The sequence below is a fragment of the Sminthopsis crassicaudata genome, chromosome 5, assembly GCF_048593235.1.
Source record: "Sminthopsis crassicaudata isolate SCR6 chromosome 5, ASM4859323v1, whole genome shotgun sequence".
In the NCBI taxonomy this organism is placed as follows: Eukaryota; Metazoa; Chordata; class Mammalia; order Dasyuromorphia; family Dasyuridae; genus Sminthopsis; species Sminthopsis crassicaudata.
Genome location: NC_133621.1, coordinates 67,566,745 through 67,585,762, shown reverse-complemented (window position 1 = coordinate 67,585,762; position 19,018 = coordinate 67,566,745). Strand labels below are relative to the sequence as shown.

General features: G+C 33.9%; 1 protein-coding gene across 1 annotated transcript in view; it reads left to right on the top strand.

Annotated features, from left to right (window-relative positions):
* Positions 1-19,018, top strand: part of KIF5B (kinesin family member 5B) — a 61,401-nt gene that overhangs the window by 33,500 nt on the left and 8,883 nt on the right. Inside the window, exons 13-23 of the mRNA XM_074267065.1 lie at positions 1,614-1,682; positions 2,137-2,343; positions 3,355-3,498; positions 7,552-7,740; positions 14,693-14,810; positions 15,764-15,825; positions 15,911-16,020; positions 16,648-16,749; positions 17,693-17,753; positions 17,832-17,903; positions 18,036-18,140. Coding sequence (XP_074123166.1) covers positions 1,614-1,682; positions 2,137-2,343; positions 3,355-3,498; positions 7,552-7,740; positions 14,693-14,810; positions 15,764-15,825; positions 15,911-16,020; positions 16,648-16,749; positions 17,693-17,753; positions 17,832-17,903; positions 18,036-18,140 — 1,239 coding nt within the window. The remainder of the gene's footprint in view (positions 1-1,613; positions 1,683-2,136; positions 2,344-3,354; positions 3,499-7,551; positions 7,741-14,692; positions 14,811-15,763; positions 15,826-15,910; positions 16,021-16,647; positions 16,750-17,692; positions 17,754-17,831; positions 17,904-18,035; positions 18,141-19,018) is intronic.

Here is a 19,018-nt window from a genome sequence, read left to right as displayed (position 1 = left end):
ATATCCTAATAATTTATTTGTTTTTTTTTTTTTTTTTTTAACTTTCTTTGCTGTGTCAGATGTGTGATTTTGTAACATGTGTGGGTTTGCATTATACCATTGTGCAAATTTATTATATCACTGGTTCTGAAACCATGTTGGTCGGATAATTTCACTAAGTTCATGGAACATATATTAAGTTCCTATTACGTGTTACGAACTGTATGTAGCTGCTGAATATACAAATACAAACATAAGTATCTCCCCTTGAGAAGCTTACATTTCAATGGAAAGGGTGAGAAGGAGAAGCTGACAATATCTTCCACAAGTACAACATCTATTTCATGAAGGAGAGAAAATTAATAATGGTGGGAATCAAGAAAGGCTTCATATGGAAAATGCAATCTCAGTTGGACTTTAAAGGAAGCAAGAATTCTAGGAAGTAGATAAGAGTTTACCTGGAGTGCCTTCCAGACATAGGATTCCACATATGCAGAGACCTATAAGAAAGGGGATGAACAGTCATGTGTAGGGAACAGACCCATTTGAGTAGGATGAAGAAGGCAAAAAATGAAATAATATAAACTGTGGTTTTAATGAGAAAAAGGAGTCATATTAAAGAGGCCTTTAACTGTACCATGTTGAAGATTTGAATTATATTTTATTTTAGTGGCAATAAAGAACAGCTGAAGAGATTTACATAAAGTAGTGATATGGTTAAATATCTTTAGGGAGTGTCAGTTTGAGAGCAGCATAGAAAGAAGATAAGAAACAGACACTATTTAGGAGAGCTAAAATGTAACACCCAATAGGACTGGAGGATGTCAGGAAAGCATGAAAATATTATGGGGTGTCGGTAATGTTAAAAATAGTTTTTAAATGTGCCTTAAAAGGAAAGCAATTGGATGGAAGCAGTGAAAGTGAAAAATAAGAAATGAGGAAACCTTATGTGTTTATTGTGTGTAGCCTCAATTTGAAATGTTTCCATAATATAAATTTACTGTGACATTTCAGTAAATTGTACAAAACTTAATTTTGTATTCATTATTTTTCAATTATAGCTTGGACTTTGTAAAATCTACATTCAAGTCCTGTTTCTGATACTTACTAGTTATATGATGATGAGCAAGTCACTTAACTTCTCCTAGCCTCAGTTTTCCTCACTTCTAAAATAGGGGTACAGTCCTTGTCATATCTAATGAATTAACATATACAAAGTGTTTTAAATTGTTATCTTAATAGCAATAATTATGGTCATTTAAAATGTTTTAAGAAAATGGTTTGGTTAAAAAAAATTCACCTGTTTCTTTGCAGTATAATAAATTATACATTTATTGTAGCAGTGGCTACTTCAAAAAAAATAGTAACATTTTCTTTTTCTCAAGAAAAAAATTTAATTGTTTTGAATTTGGAGAAGTGTCTCTGATCTAGCATGTTTTTCTATATGGCAAAAACATTTGTTTTTAGTATGTAAAAATAAAAGAGTTTGCTTGTACTTTTTATTTGAAATTTCAGAAAGTTATTTTTCTATTTACATTTTACATGTGTGCTTAATTATTTTATAGTTATCAACTAACCAAGATTACAACAAATTTTTGAGAGCTTTTAATAACTGATTTTTTAAAAAATTGTAGGATGAAGAAATTAATCAGCAGAGCCAATTGGTAGAAAAATTGAAGACACAAATGTTGGATCAAGAAGAGGCAAGTTTCACCTGCTTACTTCCCTGTAAAGTTTCAATTTTATCATATACTTAACATTAGAACTATACAGATTCAGGCCTCATTTTTAGTCCTTTATAAATCTTTTTTCATTCCCTTTCCCTTGTGCCTTTAATCTCACTTAAAATACATCATCATGTCTAAGCAAAACTGAATTCCTAAAGAAAGAGTTGTTTCCTCCAGGATCCATTAATTTTTATTCCTGATTGCTATATAATTCTAAATAGAGTCATATGTTTAATAAATGAAAATGAGAACGTTAAAGATCAGTGAAGGGTGTGATAATTAATAAATTACCAGGATTCTCATCTCTGTACTATATGCTTGTGCTCAAGAACAGATCTTTGTAAGAGATTACAGTTGAAACATAGTATATTTAGCTTTTTCTTATGTTAATACTTTGGTGAAAATAACCACATATGATCTTCTTTTACAGCTTCTAGCATCTACAAGAAGGGACCAAGATAATATGCAGGCTGAACTGAATCGCCTTCAGGCAGAAAATGATGCCTCCAAAGAAGAAGTGAAAGAGGTGCTGCAAGCTCTGGAGGAACTTGCAGTTAACTATGATCAGAAGTCTCAGGAAGTTGAGGACAAAGCCAAGGAGTATGAGTTACTTAGCGATGAATTGAATCAGAAATCGGTAAGAAACCAGCCCGTGCTCTCTTTTTTAATGATTTAATAAATTTCCATCTTTAATAGTTCTTACTTGGCAGTTACTTAAATTTCTTACTTTTAGATTGTACAATGATGCTCATAGTCCTAAGCTCTCAATCACTAGTTCTTACTCTATACTAAAACTTCCTTGCTTATTTTTTATTCTTCTGTTGTTGACAGAAACAACCACAAAAAGATGTATTAAGGTCACCATTATATTCCCCCATGATGTCCATGTGTAATTAAATACTGTTAAAATGATTATTCTTTAATCTTCTGATGGGAAGGGAATTTGTTTTAAAAATTAGATTCCATTTTTCAGGGTGTCAGATGATAGTAAACTAGTGAACTGACTACTACTAAGAGATTAAACAATACAATAATGATGAAAATTTTATTTAATTTACAACTTCAATAGATTATTTGCCTTAGTCATTGATATTGTAACTTTTCATAACTAGATCATGTTGATTTCGTTTTATTAGCATTTAACCAATAAGCCATTTACTTTCAAAATACTCTATGTATATTTTAAATATTTTTGTTACATACACAACAAATGTTGATATATTGTTTACTATTTTCATTATGATTTCCTAAATAGGTGGAATTTCTGTAGAGTATTGTAACTGGATAGAATCATATAAATTCCCACCATTAGCATATTTTATTTTGTATGGTGGCTATGTACATTTTTAAACTGTTATATTTGTACAAAATAGATTGGCAGTCTTCTTTGGGGTGGGGGTTTATAGAACTTTATCCACCAGTACAGATAGGCAGCTACTTTACAGTTTATAAAGAGAGTTGCTTCAAGTACTGAAGACTTAAGTAATATTCCCACCATAACACAATAAGGATCTGTCCTAGGCAAGTCATGAACCCAAGCCTTCTTGATTCCAGGACCAACATTTTCCATTGTACCATGCTTCTTTTCATTTGAATTACTAAGTTATTAAATTATTTTAACAAATCTTTGAACTTATTTTTTCATTAGGCAACTCTAGCAAGTATAGATGCTGAACTTCAGAAACTCAAGGAAATGACAAATCATCAGAAAAAACGAGCAACCGAGATGATGGCTTCTTTATTGAAAGACCTTGCAGAAATTGGAATTGCTGTGGGAAACAATGATGTCAAGGTAAATCATAACTATAAAGAGTTGAGGGTAGCTAGCTTATAGCATGTCCTGAAAGTTTTGATTCAGTTCTAAGCTTAAGACTTAGGCTTGTCATACATGTGTGCTTGTGTGTGGGTGTGCAAGAGAGACAGACACCTTATTTCATTTCTGCACATGAAAAGATTTGCCTCATTGCAGAAAGAGTTTAGATTGCTCTTGTAATTGAGTTGTTTCAGTTATACCTGACTCTTTCTGACCCTCTTTTGGGGGGTTTCTGGGCAAAGATACTGGAGGTCAAATTTGCCAATCTGATGGATAGGAGGTAGAACTTCAGAGTTCTTTTAATTTGCATTTCTCTAATTTCATGATTTGAAGCATTTTTTTGTATAATTATAGATTTGAATTTTTTGAAATGTTTTTTAGGACTGTCTGTTATGTCCTTTATCCTTTGACCATCTATCAATTAAGGAATATGAATAGTATATTATTAAGACTAGCAGAAACAGAAACAAAAATAAGCATTAATTTATCTCTGTTAACTTGTTTCTCAAATTTTTATTGCTCAAAAGTTCTGAGACAGTTAATTTAAATCTGAAAGCCAAATTATAATTTGACCAGGATGGCAAAATGGGCACTTAATATATGACTGCATCAGTTCTGATGTTTAATTTTTTTTGTGAAGCACTTCAGTTTCTCAATCTATTCTTCTCCCAATGGTATCATCTTATCATGTTATTTATCTTCACTTAGTTTACTAGTAAACTAACTTAGTAAACTAGTAAACAGTTATAAAGCACTTACTGCATGCCTGGCAACATGTTCATACCTGGGGATAGGAATACAAATAAAAGCAAACCAGTCCTTACTCTCAAGAGCAACACAATCTCATGGGGAAAGACATGTCTCCAAAGAAGCTGGAAAGGAGAGTAGGGAAGAAAGTGCCTAGTGAAGAGGTGTGATGGAGGGTCCAGAAAAGCCCTAGAGCATCATGAGAAAAACTGGGCTGAGCCCCTTTTTTGAAGAGACCCTGGAGCTCATGGCCTTGCCTCTGTGTTCAGAAGGGACTGATAAGGTGGAAGTTCTAGGCAAATTCAAAGGAAAAGAGATTGCCAATCAGTATTTACTGGGCTAGCATTATTTTTCCCTTTTCAATAGCCTGAAATTTATTTTATTTATATTTATGATTAGAGGTGGAATTTCAGAGATTGTAGAATTCTTACTGGAGAGTATAAAACAATGTTGAAACCACGATTTAGAAGGTACTCATTGTTGACTAAGATTTGTAAATTTGAGATACCAGATTTTCATTTTTAACAAATTTCATATTTTAAGTTAAAAATATGTGTTGAAGAGGGGCAGCTAGGTGGCGCAGTGGATAGAGCACCAGTCTTGAATTCAGGAGAACCCGAGTTCAAATCTGGTCTCAGACACTTAACACACTTCCTAGCTGTGTGACTCTGGGCAAGTCACTTAACCCCAGCGGGGGGGAGATATGTTGAAAAGATTACTTGAAAAATTATGAGTCCTATTTTAACTTGCCAAAAGTCACACACATTTCAGACATTAAACCAGATGTGACTGATCTAATGTATAGCCTTGAATATGCCCTACAGGTAAGGGAATATACCAGGAATCTTTAATCTCAACACAGGATTCTCTGGCCCCTAAAGCAGAAGGTCCAATCAATCATGAGAGATGTGCCTGAGGAGCCTTTGGTCCAGGGGAGGGATATGAGAGCAGCCACTAAAGGTCAGCTGGAGTTCGGCCTTGGATTCCAGTGACCCTTAAATTTACCCATTCCACAGGCACCCCTCTGAGCAGATTTGGAGTGGATTTTCACAGTTCCCGTTTAATGGTTCAGCCATTGTTGTGATCATAGGATTTAGAGAGAAGTTTAACAATTCATTTTATAGATAAAAAAAACAACCCCAGATTAGTTCATAGACACAGAGAAGGAGGCAGCAGCAGAAGTTTCCTCATCCATTTTTTTTTCCATGAAGAGTCTGAGTGTCAGGTGGTAGAAAACCCTTTCCTAAGGCCACAATTCTCAGTTGGATATTTAGACCCAGTTCCTCAGGCTCAGCTGCCACTGCCCTTTCCACAGCACTGGTGCTAGCAAATAAGTGTCAAGCCAGGATTAGCTCCTGGGGCCTCCTGTCTCCAAATCCAGTATTTTTTCTGTCGCTTCTCCCCTCCTCCCCCCATGTAAATGCCCACCATTGGGCTCAAATCCATGTCCTCACATTGAGAACCTTGTGTTGTCATACATAAGAAAAATAAAAATGCTCTCTAGAGTTCATTTTTAGTTGTTAAGAAGTCATACATGTTACAGCTGTAAAGGATCTTGAGGATCTGATCCCTAGATAGCAGGCTTGTTTATTAGACTCTACTAGGTTGTAAACTCTTCTAGAACAGGCCCTGTGATTTTCTACAGATAATGGTGGTGCTTAATAAATAATGACTGCACAAAGGAAAAGTAAGCCAAAAAAAGCACTCCCAAAAGCATAGAAAAATTAATATTTTTTCTAAATCATTACCCAAATCAAGGCTATTGATTTTTATCAGCATATGTCTCTCTCAAGCAAGGGTTTTGTCACAGACTCCTTTGGTAGTGTGGAGAAAGCTATGGACATTTTCTTAGAATCATATTTTTAAATGTATAAAGTAAAATATATATAAAAATCAACTAATTAAAGTGAAATAACAATTTTTCTCCCATCCAAGTTTACATTCAAATCTATCCAGAGGCTCCTTGGGGGTTAAGAACTTCTTCTCACTTATATGCATTTTAAAAGAGTGTTTGCTTCAAAATAAATCCCCCAGTCTTGAGTACATGAGTTGATGTCGGATGTTAAGAATTATACTATACTGTACCAAAAGTAATATGATCTAAAAACCCTTTTAATCTTAGAATCAATGAAAAGTTCATTAATGTGACAAGGAAATCTGATTTGTGCAAGTTAAAACACTATCTAGTACAGTTTTCCATCCTTGAGCTGGGGTTTGGTGCTTGGGATACAAAAATTAACTTCAGTTGAGACAATCTGACATAATGTTTTTTGCTATTTTAATAGACATTTATTGAACCTTCATCTGAGCTTTGTACTATATTCTTACAAAAATTAAGTGATGTGGCTTAGATACAGTTCTTTTTAACTATATTTAGTGATATACTCACAGCGCCTAAACTTCCTCTTATTAGTAATTTATTGTCTTAGGATGTTGTTGTAGCTGAAATGGCTATGGTTATTGAAAAATTTACTCATGAAAAAAAATATAAGAGGCAGAATTTTATTTTTTTTAAGGCCTAATGTCAGATCTTTTTCTTAGCCTGTATTCATATACTATATAACTTTTTTTATGTAGTGAAAGGAAAATTCAAGCAGAATATAGTTTGTCAATAATTTCCTATCTTTTCAAATATGAGGACCCTTTTTAAATGTCAGACTTCATAGACCTCTACATCCTGATAATATTATTAGATTCCTTTGAGAAAATTTATAATGACAGAATGAAAAAATTCTGTTATCTGTGTGTGTGTACATGTATGCATGCATGATGCATGCACACACACACACACACATATATAGGGAAATGTATGTATATTTGGATTATTCAACAATTTGCAATATATTCCACAATAAGCTTACCAACTCCTGTCTCTGTTTTTGTTTTTGTTTTTGTTTTTTTGGCTGAGGCAATTAGGATTATGTGACTTGCCCAGGGTCACATAGCTAGGAAGTGTTAAGTATCTGAGAACAAATTTGAACTCAGGTCCTCCTGACTTCAGAGCTGGTGCTCTGTCCACTGCGCCACCTAGCTGCCCCCCAACTCCTGTCTCAACCCTTTCCAAAAAAACTTAGCAATGAGACCACAGGTTAGGATTCTTTGATGCAAGCTTTGAAAGCAAAAATTGAAAGAAATAAACTGAACTCAGATATGAACAGATTTAAGTTTAAATGTCACACAGATTTTTGCAAATATTAACTTTGTTGACTATATTTTAGATTCTGATCTTCCCACTAAAATATTTTATTACAGCAATGTTCACATGAATTTACTTTTTCTTCTCAGCAACCTGAAGGAACTGGCATGATAGATGAAGAATTCACTGTTGCAAGATTGTACATTAGTAAAATGAAATCAGAAGTGAAAACAATGGTGAAACGCTGCAAACAATTAGAAAGTACCCAAGCAGAAAGCAACAAAAAAATGGAAGAAAATGAAAAAGAATTAGCAGCATGTCAGCTTCGTATTTCACAAGTATGTATTATAACATGCAACTTAGAGTTCAATTGTTGAAATGTTTTTATGACTTTAATTTTAAATAAGGTTTGTTGGGGAAAACAAATTTCCATAGTTTAACTGAAGTAAAACATATTGTGATTAATTCAGAAAGAATATCATTTTTGTTTTCTCAGTATAACATTGCATAGTAATATGAGGATTCTGAGTAGGTTGCACTTTTCACTCAATATATTCATCCTCGCCAGGGAATTTTTCATTTCCAAAAAAGAAATATCTACTAAAAGTAAGTTATAGGAATCCTGACTGTTCGACCCAGAATGAGAGTTGAGGAATTAGGGCCTTTTGAAAAACACATTCATCCATTTAGGAGAATGAAGAATGAATGAAATGAGATCACTTAGCAGTCTTCAGGAATCTCTTTCAATTCACTCCATCCCTCAGACACTTTGTTAGATGCAGTAAACTAATACTAAGCATTCTGAGGACCCAGAAAAAAATTAACAGTATCTAATTTTAAGAGTGGGAAGTGAGATGAATGACATGAATAACAATGTAATCTGAGAGACAAATATGAGGTCAGATAGTGGGGTTTGAGAAATGGAAAAGAGTACTTGATGCTGGGAGGATTAGTAATGGTTTTGTAGAGAAGATGAACTTTGAAAAAAAGAAATTTGAAAACATGAGAGGAGACCATTCCTTCTTTGACAGTGAGGGTCAGTTTGCACAGGAGATGAGAACAGGCAGGAGGACATTGGTGAAAGGCCATCAATTTGGTTTGAGTGAAAAGAGATTACATGATTGGAAGTGAGGTGCAGTGAAACTGAAAAATAAGTGAGAATTGGATTGTGATGGATCTGAGATGCCACATTTAAGAGCTCATACTTTGATAAGGAATCAGAACCTTTGAGTGAGCACAGAAGTTTTGTGATCCCTCTTCATCAGGAAATTCCCTTGGGAACAATGTGAAGAAAATTTTGAATATAGAGCAATTGGCAACATGAAGACCTGTTTTAAGAATCTTTTACTATTTCTGCCCTTTACCATCTCTTTTGCCCCACCCTTTCCTTTCTCCCATGTACTTTTCATGTTATTTAAATTAATTGCTTTGGATTGAGGTGAGGACAGATCTTGAGATAGGGGACAGAGGTGAAAGAATAGAGTAATAACTAAAATTCAGAACCTGCTGCAACCAGCTGAATGTTCTGTTGGAATAGTAATACAGATGTTAACAAGGGTCTTTAGCCTGAGCCTTATTGACTTTGCACATAATCATGCAAGACTGAGAAACTTCAAAATGAAGCCTCAGTATTTTACCTTTGACATTTTCCTCTAGCTTTGAATTTACTGGACAGGTTTCTATCTAGCCTAGATGTGTAGTATTAAATTGCTTCTGTCTATGAAATCAACAGAAGAAGAAATGTTCCAAATAGTCAATGTAAATTCAACTTTTGACTTGATGAGAATGGAAAAAAATTTTATTTGAAGTATTAAAAAGTCAAAGCCACTCTTGCCCTTCAGTTTCTACAGTTCTTTATCTACTCATTCATGAGAAGTAACCATTTGAAAGGAGAAGGAAACTGAGTTTCAAGAAACTATTTGAGTTAATGGTTTGCCATTATAGGATTACACTTTCTAAAAACAAAGTCTTCTGTGTCAGAATTGTCTATATTCTAGAGTTGTCTATTCTACAAAAGAATAGAATAGCTTTGGGAACATTCTTAAGATAAATTGCAAAGGGTCTGACCTTCTGACAGGGGCCTGACTACACATCGAACACACAATCTAAACAATGTTCCAAAAGTGAAAATGGACTGTGTCTAGGCATAATGCATGTCACCTAAAGCTAGTTACTATAAAATTGCCTATTTTCCAACAATCCTTTAAACTATCTTAATAGAATTCTTACAGTGAATAGTCAATTGTTTTGCTTTATTTCATATCAGAGCTGCGGGTGCCAATCTTTGAAATCTGGAACATAACTAGATTAGCTTTGATATTTTTATACTTGAGCAAGAAACAGGCTGAAATAATTGGATGTTTATTACACTATAGTTGGAAATAAGTTTGTACCTAAATTGTGATTCCCTCTGAAAGATGTTTGTTAAAACTAAAACACAAATGTGAAATTCTAAGACAGAATGACAAAAAATAAGAGACTGTACTGTGAATTGACACTTAATATTGATTCAGTCTGGTAATATTTGGTTCGTTATACTGAATCTAGGTGGTATTGATGATTGACTTTAATTGATACCATACAATCTTAAGTGTAATTTGAATTGTGATGCAGTTTCACATTAAAACAGATTAACTTCAGAAAAATCATGTGATATACTTTAATAAATAGCTAGAATTTCTAATCTTTAAAGTTGAAGTTTACTAATAATAAATCATGATTTTGTGACCTCCACATTCAGTTACAGTACCCCCATATAAGGTTTTAAACCATAGATTAAGAAATGGATATATACAATCTTGTTAATTAATACAATACCATAATTCTAAGAATTTTATTTTTGCTTGGCATATTTCTCATTTAAATTTGGTTATTAAATTTTACAAAATGTATAAACAGATCTTTTAAATTTAAGTAATCTTCAACATTATCCTAGGGAGCAAATGCTATGGTATATACACAGTTTGATATATAGAATAGTTTTTATCTCAATCTTAGCCCTTTAAGAAAAATAATTTCTATGTTTCAGACTACTGTAATAGTCTGCCAATCTGAAACCTTAATTGTGTCCTTTTAAACAATGTATGCTAATATTAACACTCTAGTGTTTTTAAATAAGGATTGCTGTTGGCATGAAAATGGATCTTGTAAATTTAAAGCTTTGTCTTTAAAAGATTACAAATGGGGTATGTTATAGTTAAAATGCTCCTACATCCAAAAGAAAAATCTCGAGAGACCAAAATAACTATCAGCTCCCAGTAAGATTCAAGTAAACAGCAATTTAATTTATTAATCATATGGTAACTGAAGCAGTTACTGGTAGGTTAATGAATCTAAATTGACATACAGCATGTCCCAAAAGTCTGGGTGCATCTAAAGGCTAAAGCTGAACTACACTGAGAATTTGGGCACATATTATGTGATGTTAACAGAGTATACAGTTAACCAGTATCATAAATAGCTTAACTTCCACAATGGCAGTAACTAGTTAAACTTTCCTTTTAAAGATACACCAAAGAACCACAGAACATTTAATATATCTTATAGTTCATTTTATGACATTTTGTAAGTATTAGTTGAACTCTTCTGATACTTCTGGCTATCTGATTAATTGAAAGATTTCTATTGTGATTCATCACTGCAAATTTGAGTTGGCTGAAGTAACCTAAGTACTATTATCTTGTGGTACTGAGAAATTGTTCTTTGACTAAAACTATTAAATAGAAGAAAAAAGGGTAGGAAAGAAGTCATTGTAGAATTATGTCTTGAACATTGGATTTGAAGTCACAAGACCTGGGTTCAAATTCTGTTCCTGCCACTTACTGTATGACTGGGCAAGCTAGTTAATCTTCTTCTGTAAAACCAAAGTGTTAAACTAAATAGTTTCTGAAGGCTCAATGACTATAATGTACCTCAGAAAGGGCATAAAAGAAAAGCTAGGTTGGAGTGGCTAGAATAGCATTGTACATTAAGAAAATGTGGTCATGTAAAGAATCTTGACTTTTAGGGAGAGATTTCAAGAAGAAGGATGAATCCCATGATTAAAAAATATATACTTTTTTTCTGGTATGACTAAAAGACCCCTGAGATTTCTTATATCTCTGGAATAAAGATAGTCCAGAATGGATATGACACTTTCAACAATTAAGTTATGAGAATATGAAAAAACAGTACTAGTAGTCGGCATATGCACAGGGAATTCACTAGTCAGTTTAGATCTTTAAAAGACATTGAGGGACAGCTAGATGGTGCAGTGGATAGCACATCAATCCTAGAGTCCAGAGGATCTGAGTTCAAAAATGGCCTCAGATATCTAATATTTCCTAGCAGTGTTACCCTGGGTAGGTCACTTAGCCCCACTGCCTAAAAAAAAAAAAAAGAAAAGAAAAGAAAATCTTAAAAAAGAAAAGATATTGAGAGAAGAAGAAAGAAAAAGCAGCTAATGGGATGAATGCAAAAGTTTGGTGGGAGGAGTCATGCAGAAATCCTCTCAGGAGACAAGGCTGGGAAGTGAGGATGGGAGTGGGAGCTAAAAACAAAGTGTTCTTTAGCTGCAATAAGGAAACAAAGACTTAAAGAAGGGATAGAGTCACTGCTTGGGGAGAAGAGAGTGGGAATTGATGATAGAAGAAGAAAATGGCCCAGTTCATATTTGTTTTCTTTACTAACAAATGGATTTAGAAATAATGAATTTAGAAATGTAAAAAGAGTAACAGGGAGCTAAAACCCAAAATACTATAAGTAAGAAAATAAAGCAGCAAGATATCTTTAATGTTCTTCCAATCCAAATGAAGACCTTAAAGATCTGAAAGAACTGCAGGTGCAGCTCAGGATTGAGCTACTTAAGGTAATTGTTGAAAGGCCAAAAAGATGAGTAGTTTTGAGGAGGATTTCAAAAATGAAGAGATTGAAATTTATAAATTCCAGGATAGTGAATTTTGCTCCAATTTGGCAAAATCTTAAACATCGGGGCAGCTAGGTGGCATAGTGGATAGAGTATCAGCCCTGAAGTCAGGAGGGCCTGAGTTCAAAAAAGGCCTCAGACACTTAACACTTCCTAGTTGTGTGACCCTGGGCAAGTCATTTGGTCACCCAATTGCCTCTGCCCAAAAAAAAAAAAAAAAAAAAAAAAAAATCTTAAACATCTTAACAAATGGATGGTTAATGAACACTTTGAAAGAGAAGTTATTATGAAGCCAGCATGATTATGTCTTGCTAACCTTTTTTCCCTTTTTTCTAGAGTCGTTGCTAAACAGGTAGATGAGAGGAATGTCACAAGATCTAATTTTCTTGCTGCTATTTTTATTTAGACTTGTTTTTGAAGTTAAGTGACTTGACCAGGATCACACAGCTAAGAGGTGTTAAGTGTCTGAGGCCAGATTTGAACTCAGGTCCTCCTGAATTCAGGGTTGGTGCTCTATCCACTGCACTATCTAGCTGCCCCTTGTAATGCTATTCTTGTGGAAAACTTGGGAAATAAAAATGAAATGGAAATATAATTAGGAGGATACAGAATTGGTTCTAAACATATAGTCAGGATGTTTACTCAGTAATAGTTCATGGTTTGCTGTCAGTTTGGAAGAAGATCTCCAGCATCAGGATCCAGGAATTTGTGCTTGATCCTGTGCTTTTTAACATTTTAATCAATGACTTGGATATTGGTATACATGTCACTTTTATCAAATTTGCAATTGACATGAAGCTAGGAGAAATTCCTAACAGTGAATGACTGAGATGGAAAAAGATTTTGACAGACTAAATTGAATAAGATGAAATTTGGTAATAAGTGGAAAGTTTTACATTTGTTAAAAAAAAAAAATCAACTTCACAAGTGCATGATGATAGGGGTTGGCTAGACAGCCACAGAGGTTCAAAAAAGAACTAGGATTTTTAGTGAACCAACAATCTCAGTGTGCTTCAACATTGTGAATGGTAACCATAAAAACAACTCTATTCTCTAATACCAAAGGTATACTCCCCAAGAATAACAGATAAGAATGCCACTTTATTTTGTGCTGGCCACAATAGAATATTCACTTTTAAATGCCACGGTATAGCAATGACAGTGATAAGCTGAGTATCATTTAGAAAAGGGCATATGGGCCGTAGGATCATTTGAACACCCTGAAATACAAGTGACTGTGAGTGGGGGAAGGGAGAGAGCAGTCTGTAGACAGTGCTTTCTGTTGTAGAGCTCTTTTCTGGAAAAGGCTAAGACTTGTTCCTCTTGGTCCCCAAGGGCAGAGTGGTGAGTGGAAGCCGAAGAGGCACATTTAGACTGGATGTCAGGAAAAGCTTTCTAGTAATTCACTTGTCTTCACTTGTGCAGATATGGATTTCCCTTTAGTAAAGGCTGGAGGTATGCTGCCGAAGGCTGTACAGGTCTAGGTGGCCATAGAGAACAGAACTCTGAAGTTCTGTCATTCTGGCACAGGCAGTAGAAGGTAACAGGTTGAGGATGGGAACAGCAGAAAGGATGATTAAAAGGAGCAAGGAAACATTTGGAGGGTTAGCTTGGCAAAACTTATAAAATAGGAAGGAAGGGAAAAAGGGATTCAAAGTTTTAAAGTTGATAACCATTTCAGTAAAGTTGTGGCTGGGTCATCAACAAAGATATTAGGGAAAGGGATTTGAACTATGTGAAGAAGATTTTAAATGATTGGTTTAATATTGAGATGTGAATCTGCTGCAAATAATAGTTGAAATCTTAATGTGTCCATTTTCGTATTTTTATCGAATAGAATGCTTAGGGATAAAGAGGGGTCTTGGAGAACATAGCAAACTAGTAAAATTAATATCCTGTAATGTGGAACCATTGTCAGGAAATTATGCTCTAATGTAGAATGACTTCCCAGGAATAGAATCTGTAAATTAGACAGGAAAAAATATATGGTGTAGTAAAATGGGGAAAACCATAAAAATGCCCTCCCTTCAAATCTATTGTTTTTCTAGCTATCACATTGGGTAAGTTCTTAAAGATTTAAAATTTAGGACTTAACTGTGTAGTTTACCATATATCTCTATTCTTAACTTTTTATTTTAAAAAGTTTTTGTTATCTCCTTACCCCTGCCCACAATGAACAATCAAAAAGAAGAAAAAGGAATGCCTTCAACAACAAATATGAATAGCCCAGCAACACAAAATTCTTACATTGACCATATCCCAAAAATGTGTGTCTTTTTAATTGCCAGGACTTTGATTTTTTTTTTTTTAAGATTCTTTTGCTATAAAAGTGGTTCAGATTATTTTCCCCCACATGAAGTCATTCCAAATCTATTTTATTTTGAAAGCATGAAGCAAAAATCAAGTCATTGACTGAATACCTTCAGAATGTTGAGCAAAAGAAAAGGCAGTTGGAGGAATCTGTGGACTCCCTTAATGAAGAATTAGTACAGCTACGAGCACAAGGTATGTTCCTTATTATCCAGTGGATGTATTTCTTAAATTTTGAATTATACATATGTATTTTGGGACTATTCCCTTCATATTAATTAACCGAAGCCCCAGAAATTTCATTTGCTCAGTATCCTTTTCAGTCACTTTTGAATTTTGGCTAGCCAACTCTTAAATTGCTTTTGTTTTCACTGGCAGGTTAGTGATTTTAATTTTTGTAGTACTAGCTTTTCAGAAATCATCCATGCTAATGCTTCCTTTTAGCCAACTTTTATTTTTACTTATGGAAGATAGTAGCTATGGAGACTTGGGGGGTTTTTTTGTTTGTTTGTTTGTTTTTAAATTACATTTTAGGGCAGCTAAGTGGCACAATGGATAAAACACCAGCCCTGAAGTCAGGAGTCAGACCTGAGTTCAAATCTGACCTCAGACACTTAATACTTCATAGCTGTGTGACCCTGGGCAAGTCAACTTAACCCCAATTGCCTGGGGATTAGGGAGTGGAGAAATTACATTTTATTAAATATATGACTGTACTGGGAGATTATTTCATATAAAAACAAAATCACATTAAAGATCTGTATCATAAGGAATTGTAAATTGTCCAGTTTTCCATGAGAGTCTTTTCTGTCATGTCTATACTAAAGGTCTACTACTGCATTCTAGGAATAAATAATTCTCAGTCAACCTGTTAGGAAGCATCATTCTAAATAGAGCTGTGCCCTCTTAGCCTTCTCAGGAGCAGGAAAGAAACTAAGTGTTTAAATTTCAAGGGAATTTTTATGTAACAAAAAATAAAGTAATTCATTATGTCAACAAAGATTGAGGTTTGTTACTAACTATTTACATGGACTTTGAGTCAAGATTTGCAGTTTGGGGGTTTACTGAATTATTGCTGCAGAAAAATGGATCATATTTTCTGTAATCTATACTAGAAACTTTCAATTCTTTTCTTATCCTCTGCCCAGAGAAAGTCCATGAAATGGAAAAGGAGCATTTAAATAAGGTTCAGACTGCAAATGAAGTTAAGGTAAGTTAATCTTTGTCATATTCATAATTTTTAACTACATCACAATGTTCATTTTTAACCATTTTTTTAAAACTATATTTTTTAGCAAGCTGTCGAACAACAGATACAAAGCCACAGAGAAACTCATCAAAAACAAATTAGTAGTCTGAGAGATGAAGTTGATGCTAAAGAAAAGCTTATTACTGATCTGCAAGAGTAAGTGTTTGATTTTTTTATTTTAATGTATTTGCTTACATATTTACAGTTTAGTTTCGATGAAAATATATTTGGAGAGATTCAGTGGGGAAAAGTAGGATAATCTTTATACAAACAAATAGATATAGGTAGCTATAATTTATCCTTTGAATTTTGAAGTTATTACACCCATGTTAAAAATCAAAATTTCAGGTAGTATATTTTCCTGAAAAATACACATTTGTGATTGAAAATTTTGAGAGAAATTTTGAAGCTTAGAAATTATTTTCATTTTAAAATGGAGTGGTGGAATGTCCTGAGGTTTTGGGTTGTGGTTTTGGGTTTTTTTTTTTGTTGTTTGTTTTGTTTTGTTTTTAAGTTTTAAGAAAAAAAACCTGGGACAGTATAAGTTTAAAAAAAAATTGAAGTTGCAAAACAAACAGTAGTAAAGTATGTGAAAACTATTGTCCTTTTATTTTACTATTTATGCACATAAACAATATTAAGTTTGTCCAAAAGTTCAGTTTTATGGATGATAATAAAAGATAAATCTAGTTAAGATATTAGGAAAAATGAAAACTGTGAAAGTTTGAAGTCTTTAATATATTTTATAAAATTAATATTACTTATGCCCTTTCTTTTCAATAGCCAAAATCAGAAAATGATGTTAGAACAGGAACGCCTGAGAGTTGAACATGAGAAGTTGAAAGCCACAGATCAAGAAAAAAGCAGGAAACTACACGAACTTACGTGAGTGAGAACTTTAGCAAGGCCTAAAATAGGAGACTGAACTGAACTGAGTAATGAGGAGAACCTGGCTCTAGCATTAGGCTGCAGGCAAATGGAGGTCCACAGGCAGGTGGAATTTGTCTTCTCTGATACAACTAATAAGCAAAATGGACCTGTTCCTTCTGCCTGCAGATGCCATTGTGTTAGCAGACTACTGCCAGATGTGAATCATTAAGCAGAGATGTTCTTGTTTATTTAACAATTCAATAGGTAACAGGTAGAGTAAATGCTTGAAAACAGTTTATGATCTGGAAAGCTCACATAATTAACTACAGTTTGCTTCTGTATTTTATAAGAAAACAGACTAGCTGCTATCAGCAATTTAGTTAAAAGCAGCTTCTAGAATTTGTTGTAAGGAAAGACCCAGTCCTGATCACCCAACTGTGAATAGTCACAACAATAACTACCCAAAAGCATGTAAGATCTTGGAATGCTTTTCTGTTCAAAAGAAACTTCAGTTTATAAACATGGTTATGGTTTTGCCACAAAATGTATTTATCATAGTCTAATTCTCCAATAATTTAATAATTGCAACTCGCAATTAACCATCTCATTCCAAGGCCATCATTTGATTAACTCAAGCTAATCAACAGTTGTTGGCTATTTTTAATTCACTTCTTCAAACAAATAATTTTACCTTTCTCTGTCATTGAAGCATTGCACTTTATTTGGAAATAATGTTCCATATATCCCATAGGAGCCTTGAACACCAAACAAAATTATATTGTTATAATGTAACCTTTTAACTAAAATTTCTTAATAGCATGATATGTCTAGTTTCTACTGGATGAAAGTTTTTTCCCCCCTTCCCTGATATATAAAGATAGATTTTATTGAACCAGAAGATAAAACTGGCACATATACATGCATATCTATATGTAATTTTTTTATTCCTTATTTTTAGTGTTATGCAAGACAGGCGAGAGCAAGCTAGGCAAGACCTGAAGGGTTTAGAAGAGACTGTGGTAAGAGAATATAAAATTTTGGATTTTATACTTATCCTAAATATGAAATATTAAGTTATAAAAAATTTTTCATTCAAGGCAAAAGAACTTCAGACTCTACACAACCTTCGGAAGCTCTTTGTTCAAGACCTAGCCACAAGAGTTAAAAAGGTAGTTTAAGATCATTGAGATTCTTGTAATGGTCATTTAACTTTTATCTATAAATAAACCTTTGGTTTCTTTAGTTTCTGAAATAGTTACATAGTTTAAATATTGAAGTGATTCATTATTTTTTTTTCTCAGAGTGCAGAGATTGATTCTGATGATACTGGAGGTAGTGCTGCCCAAAAGCAGAAGATCTCCTTTCTTGAAAATAATCTTGAGCAACTCACAAAAGTACACAAACAGGTAATAAGCTGGAGATAGAATGACTTGTAGAAATGTCAGTTATTTGGAAGGCTATTTTAATTTTTGTCTCTCAAAGCACGTAGGTGGCACAGTGGATAGAGCACCAGCCCCCAAAGTCAGGAGGACCTGAGTTCAAATACAGCCTCAGACACTTAACACTTCCTAGCTGTGTGACCCTGGGCAAGTCACTTAACCCTAGTTGCTTCAGCAAAAAATAAGTGAATGAATGAATGAAGAAAGAAAAAGAAAAAAAAATTCTCATTCACAGGGTTTCCAATTCCTGTGATCTAGAATTCTATGATATTTTAGACTCTTAAGACTTTCTATTAACTACAGCATATAAACAGACTCCCAAGAACTTTAGAGGATTTGCGGAGGGGAGAAGAGGCTAATGGGTAGTGATCTTTTATTAGGAGTCTCTCTCCCTGAGAGTAGGCTACTAAAATATAATTGCAAAGCTTTTGGGATTTAACTAGCACTGATGGATCCTCCAGTCTGAGTTTCTCTTTCCCTTCAACTCTTAGTTCCCTGATCAATAAAGTAAATCTTAACAATTTTACCAAGATATTTAGTTCCTTAGTAAAAGTATAAATTGAATGAGATCATTTTAATTAGTAAAGCAAACATCATTTATATGTGTCACTTGAAATCATTTTTGCTAGATTTTTTTTCTTTTAAACCTGACCTATAATTTCATTAGTCTGGGGATTATCCACTGAAGAAGCTCTCTCAGCCAAGCTGTACCTACTTAGCCACCCAGTGTGCATGGCCTTGAACTCCAGTAGACTGAGAGACTTGACCCCAGTCACACAGAGTGTGTCCCAGGCATCAGTTAAAGCCAGCTGTTTGTCCCCTTTGTATTCTCTCTCTTTTATATT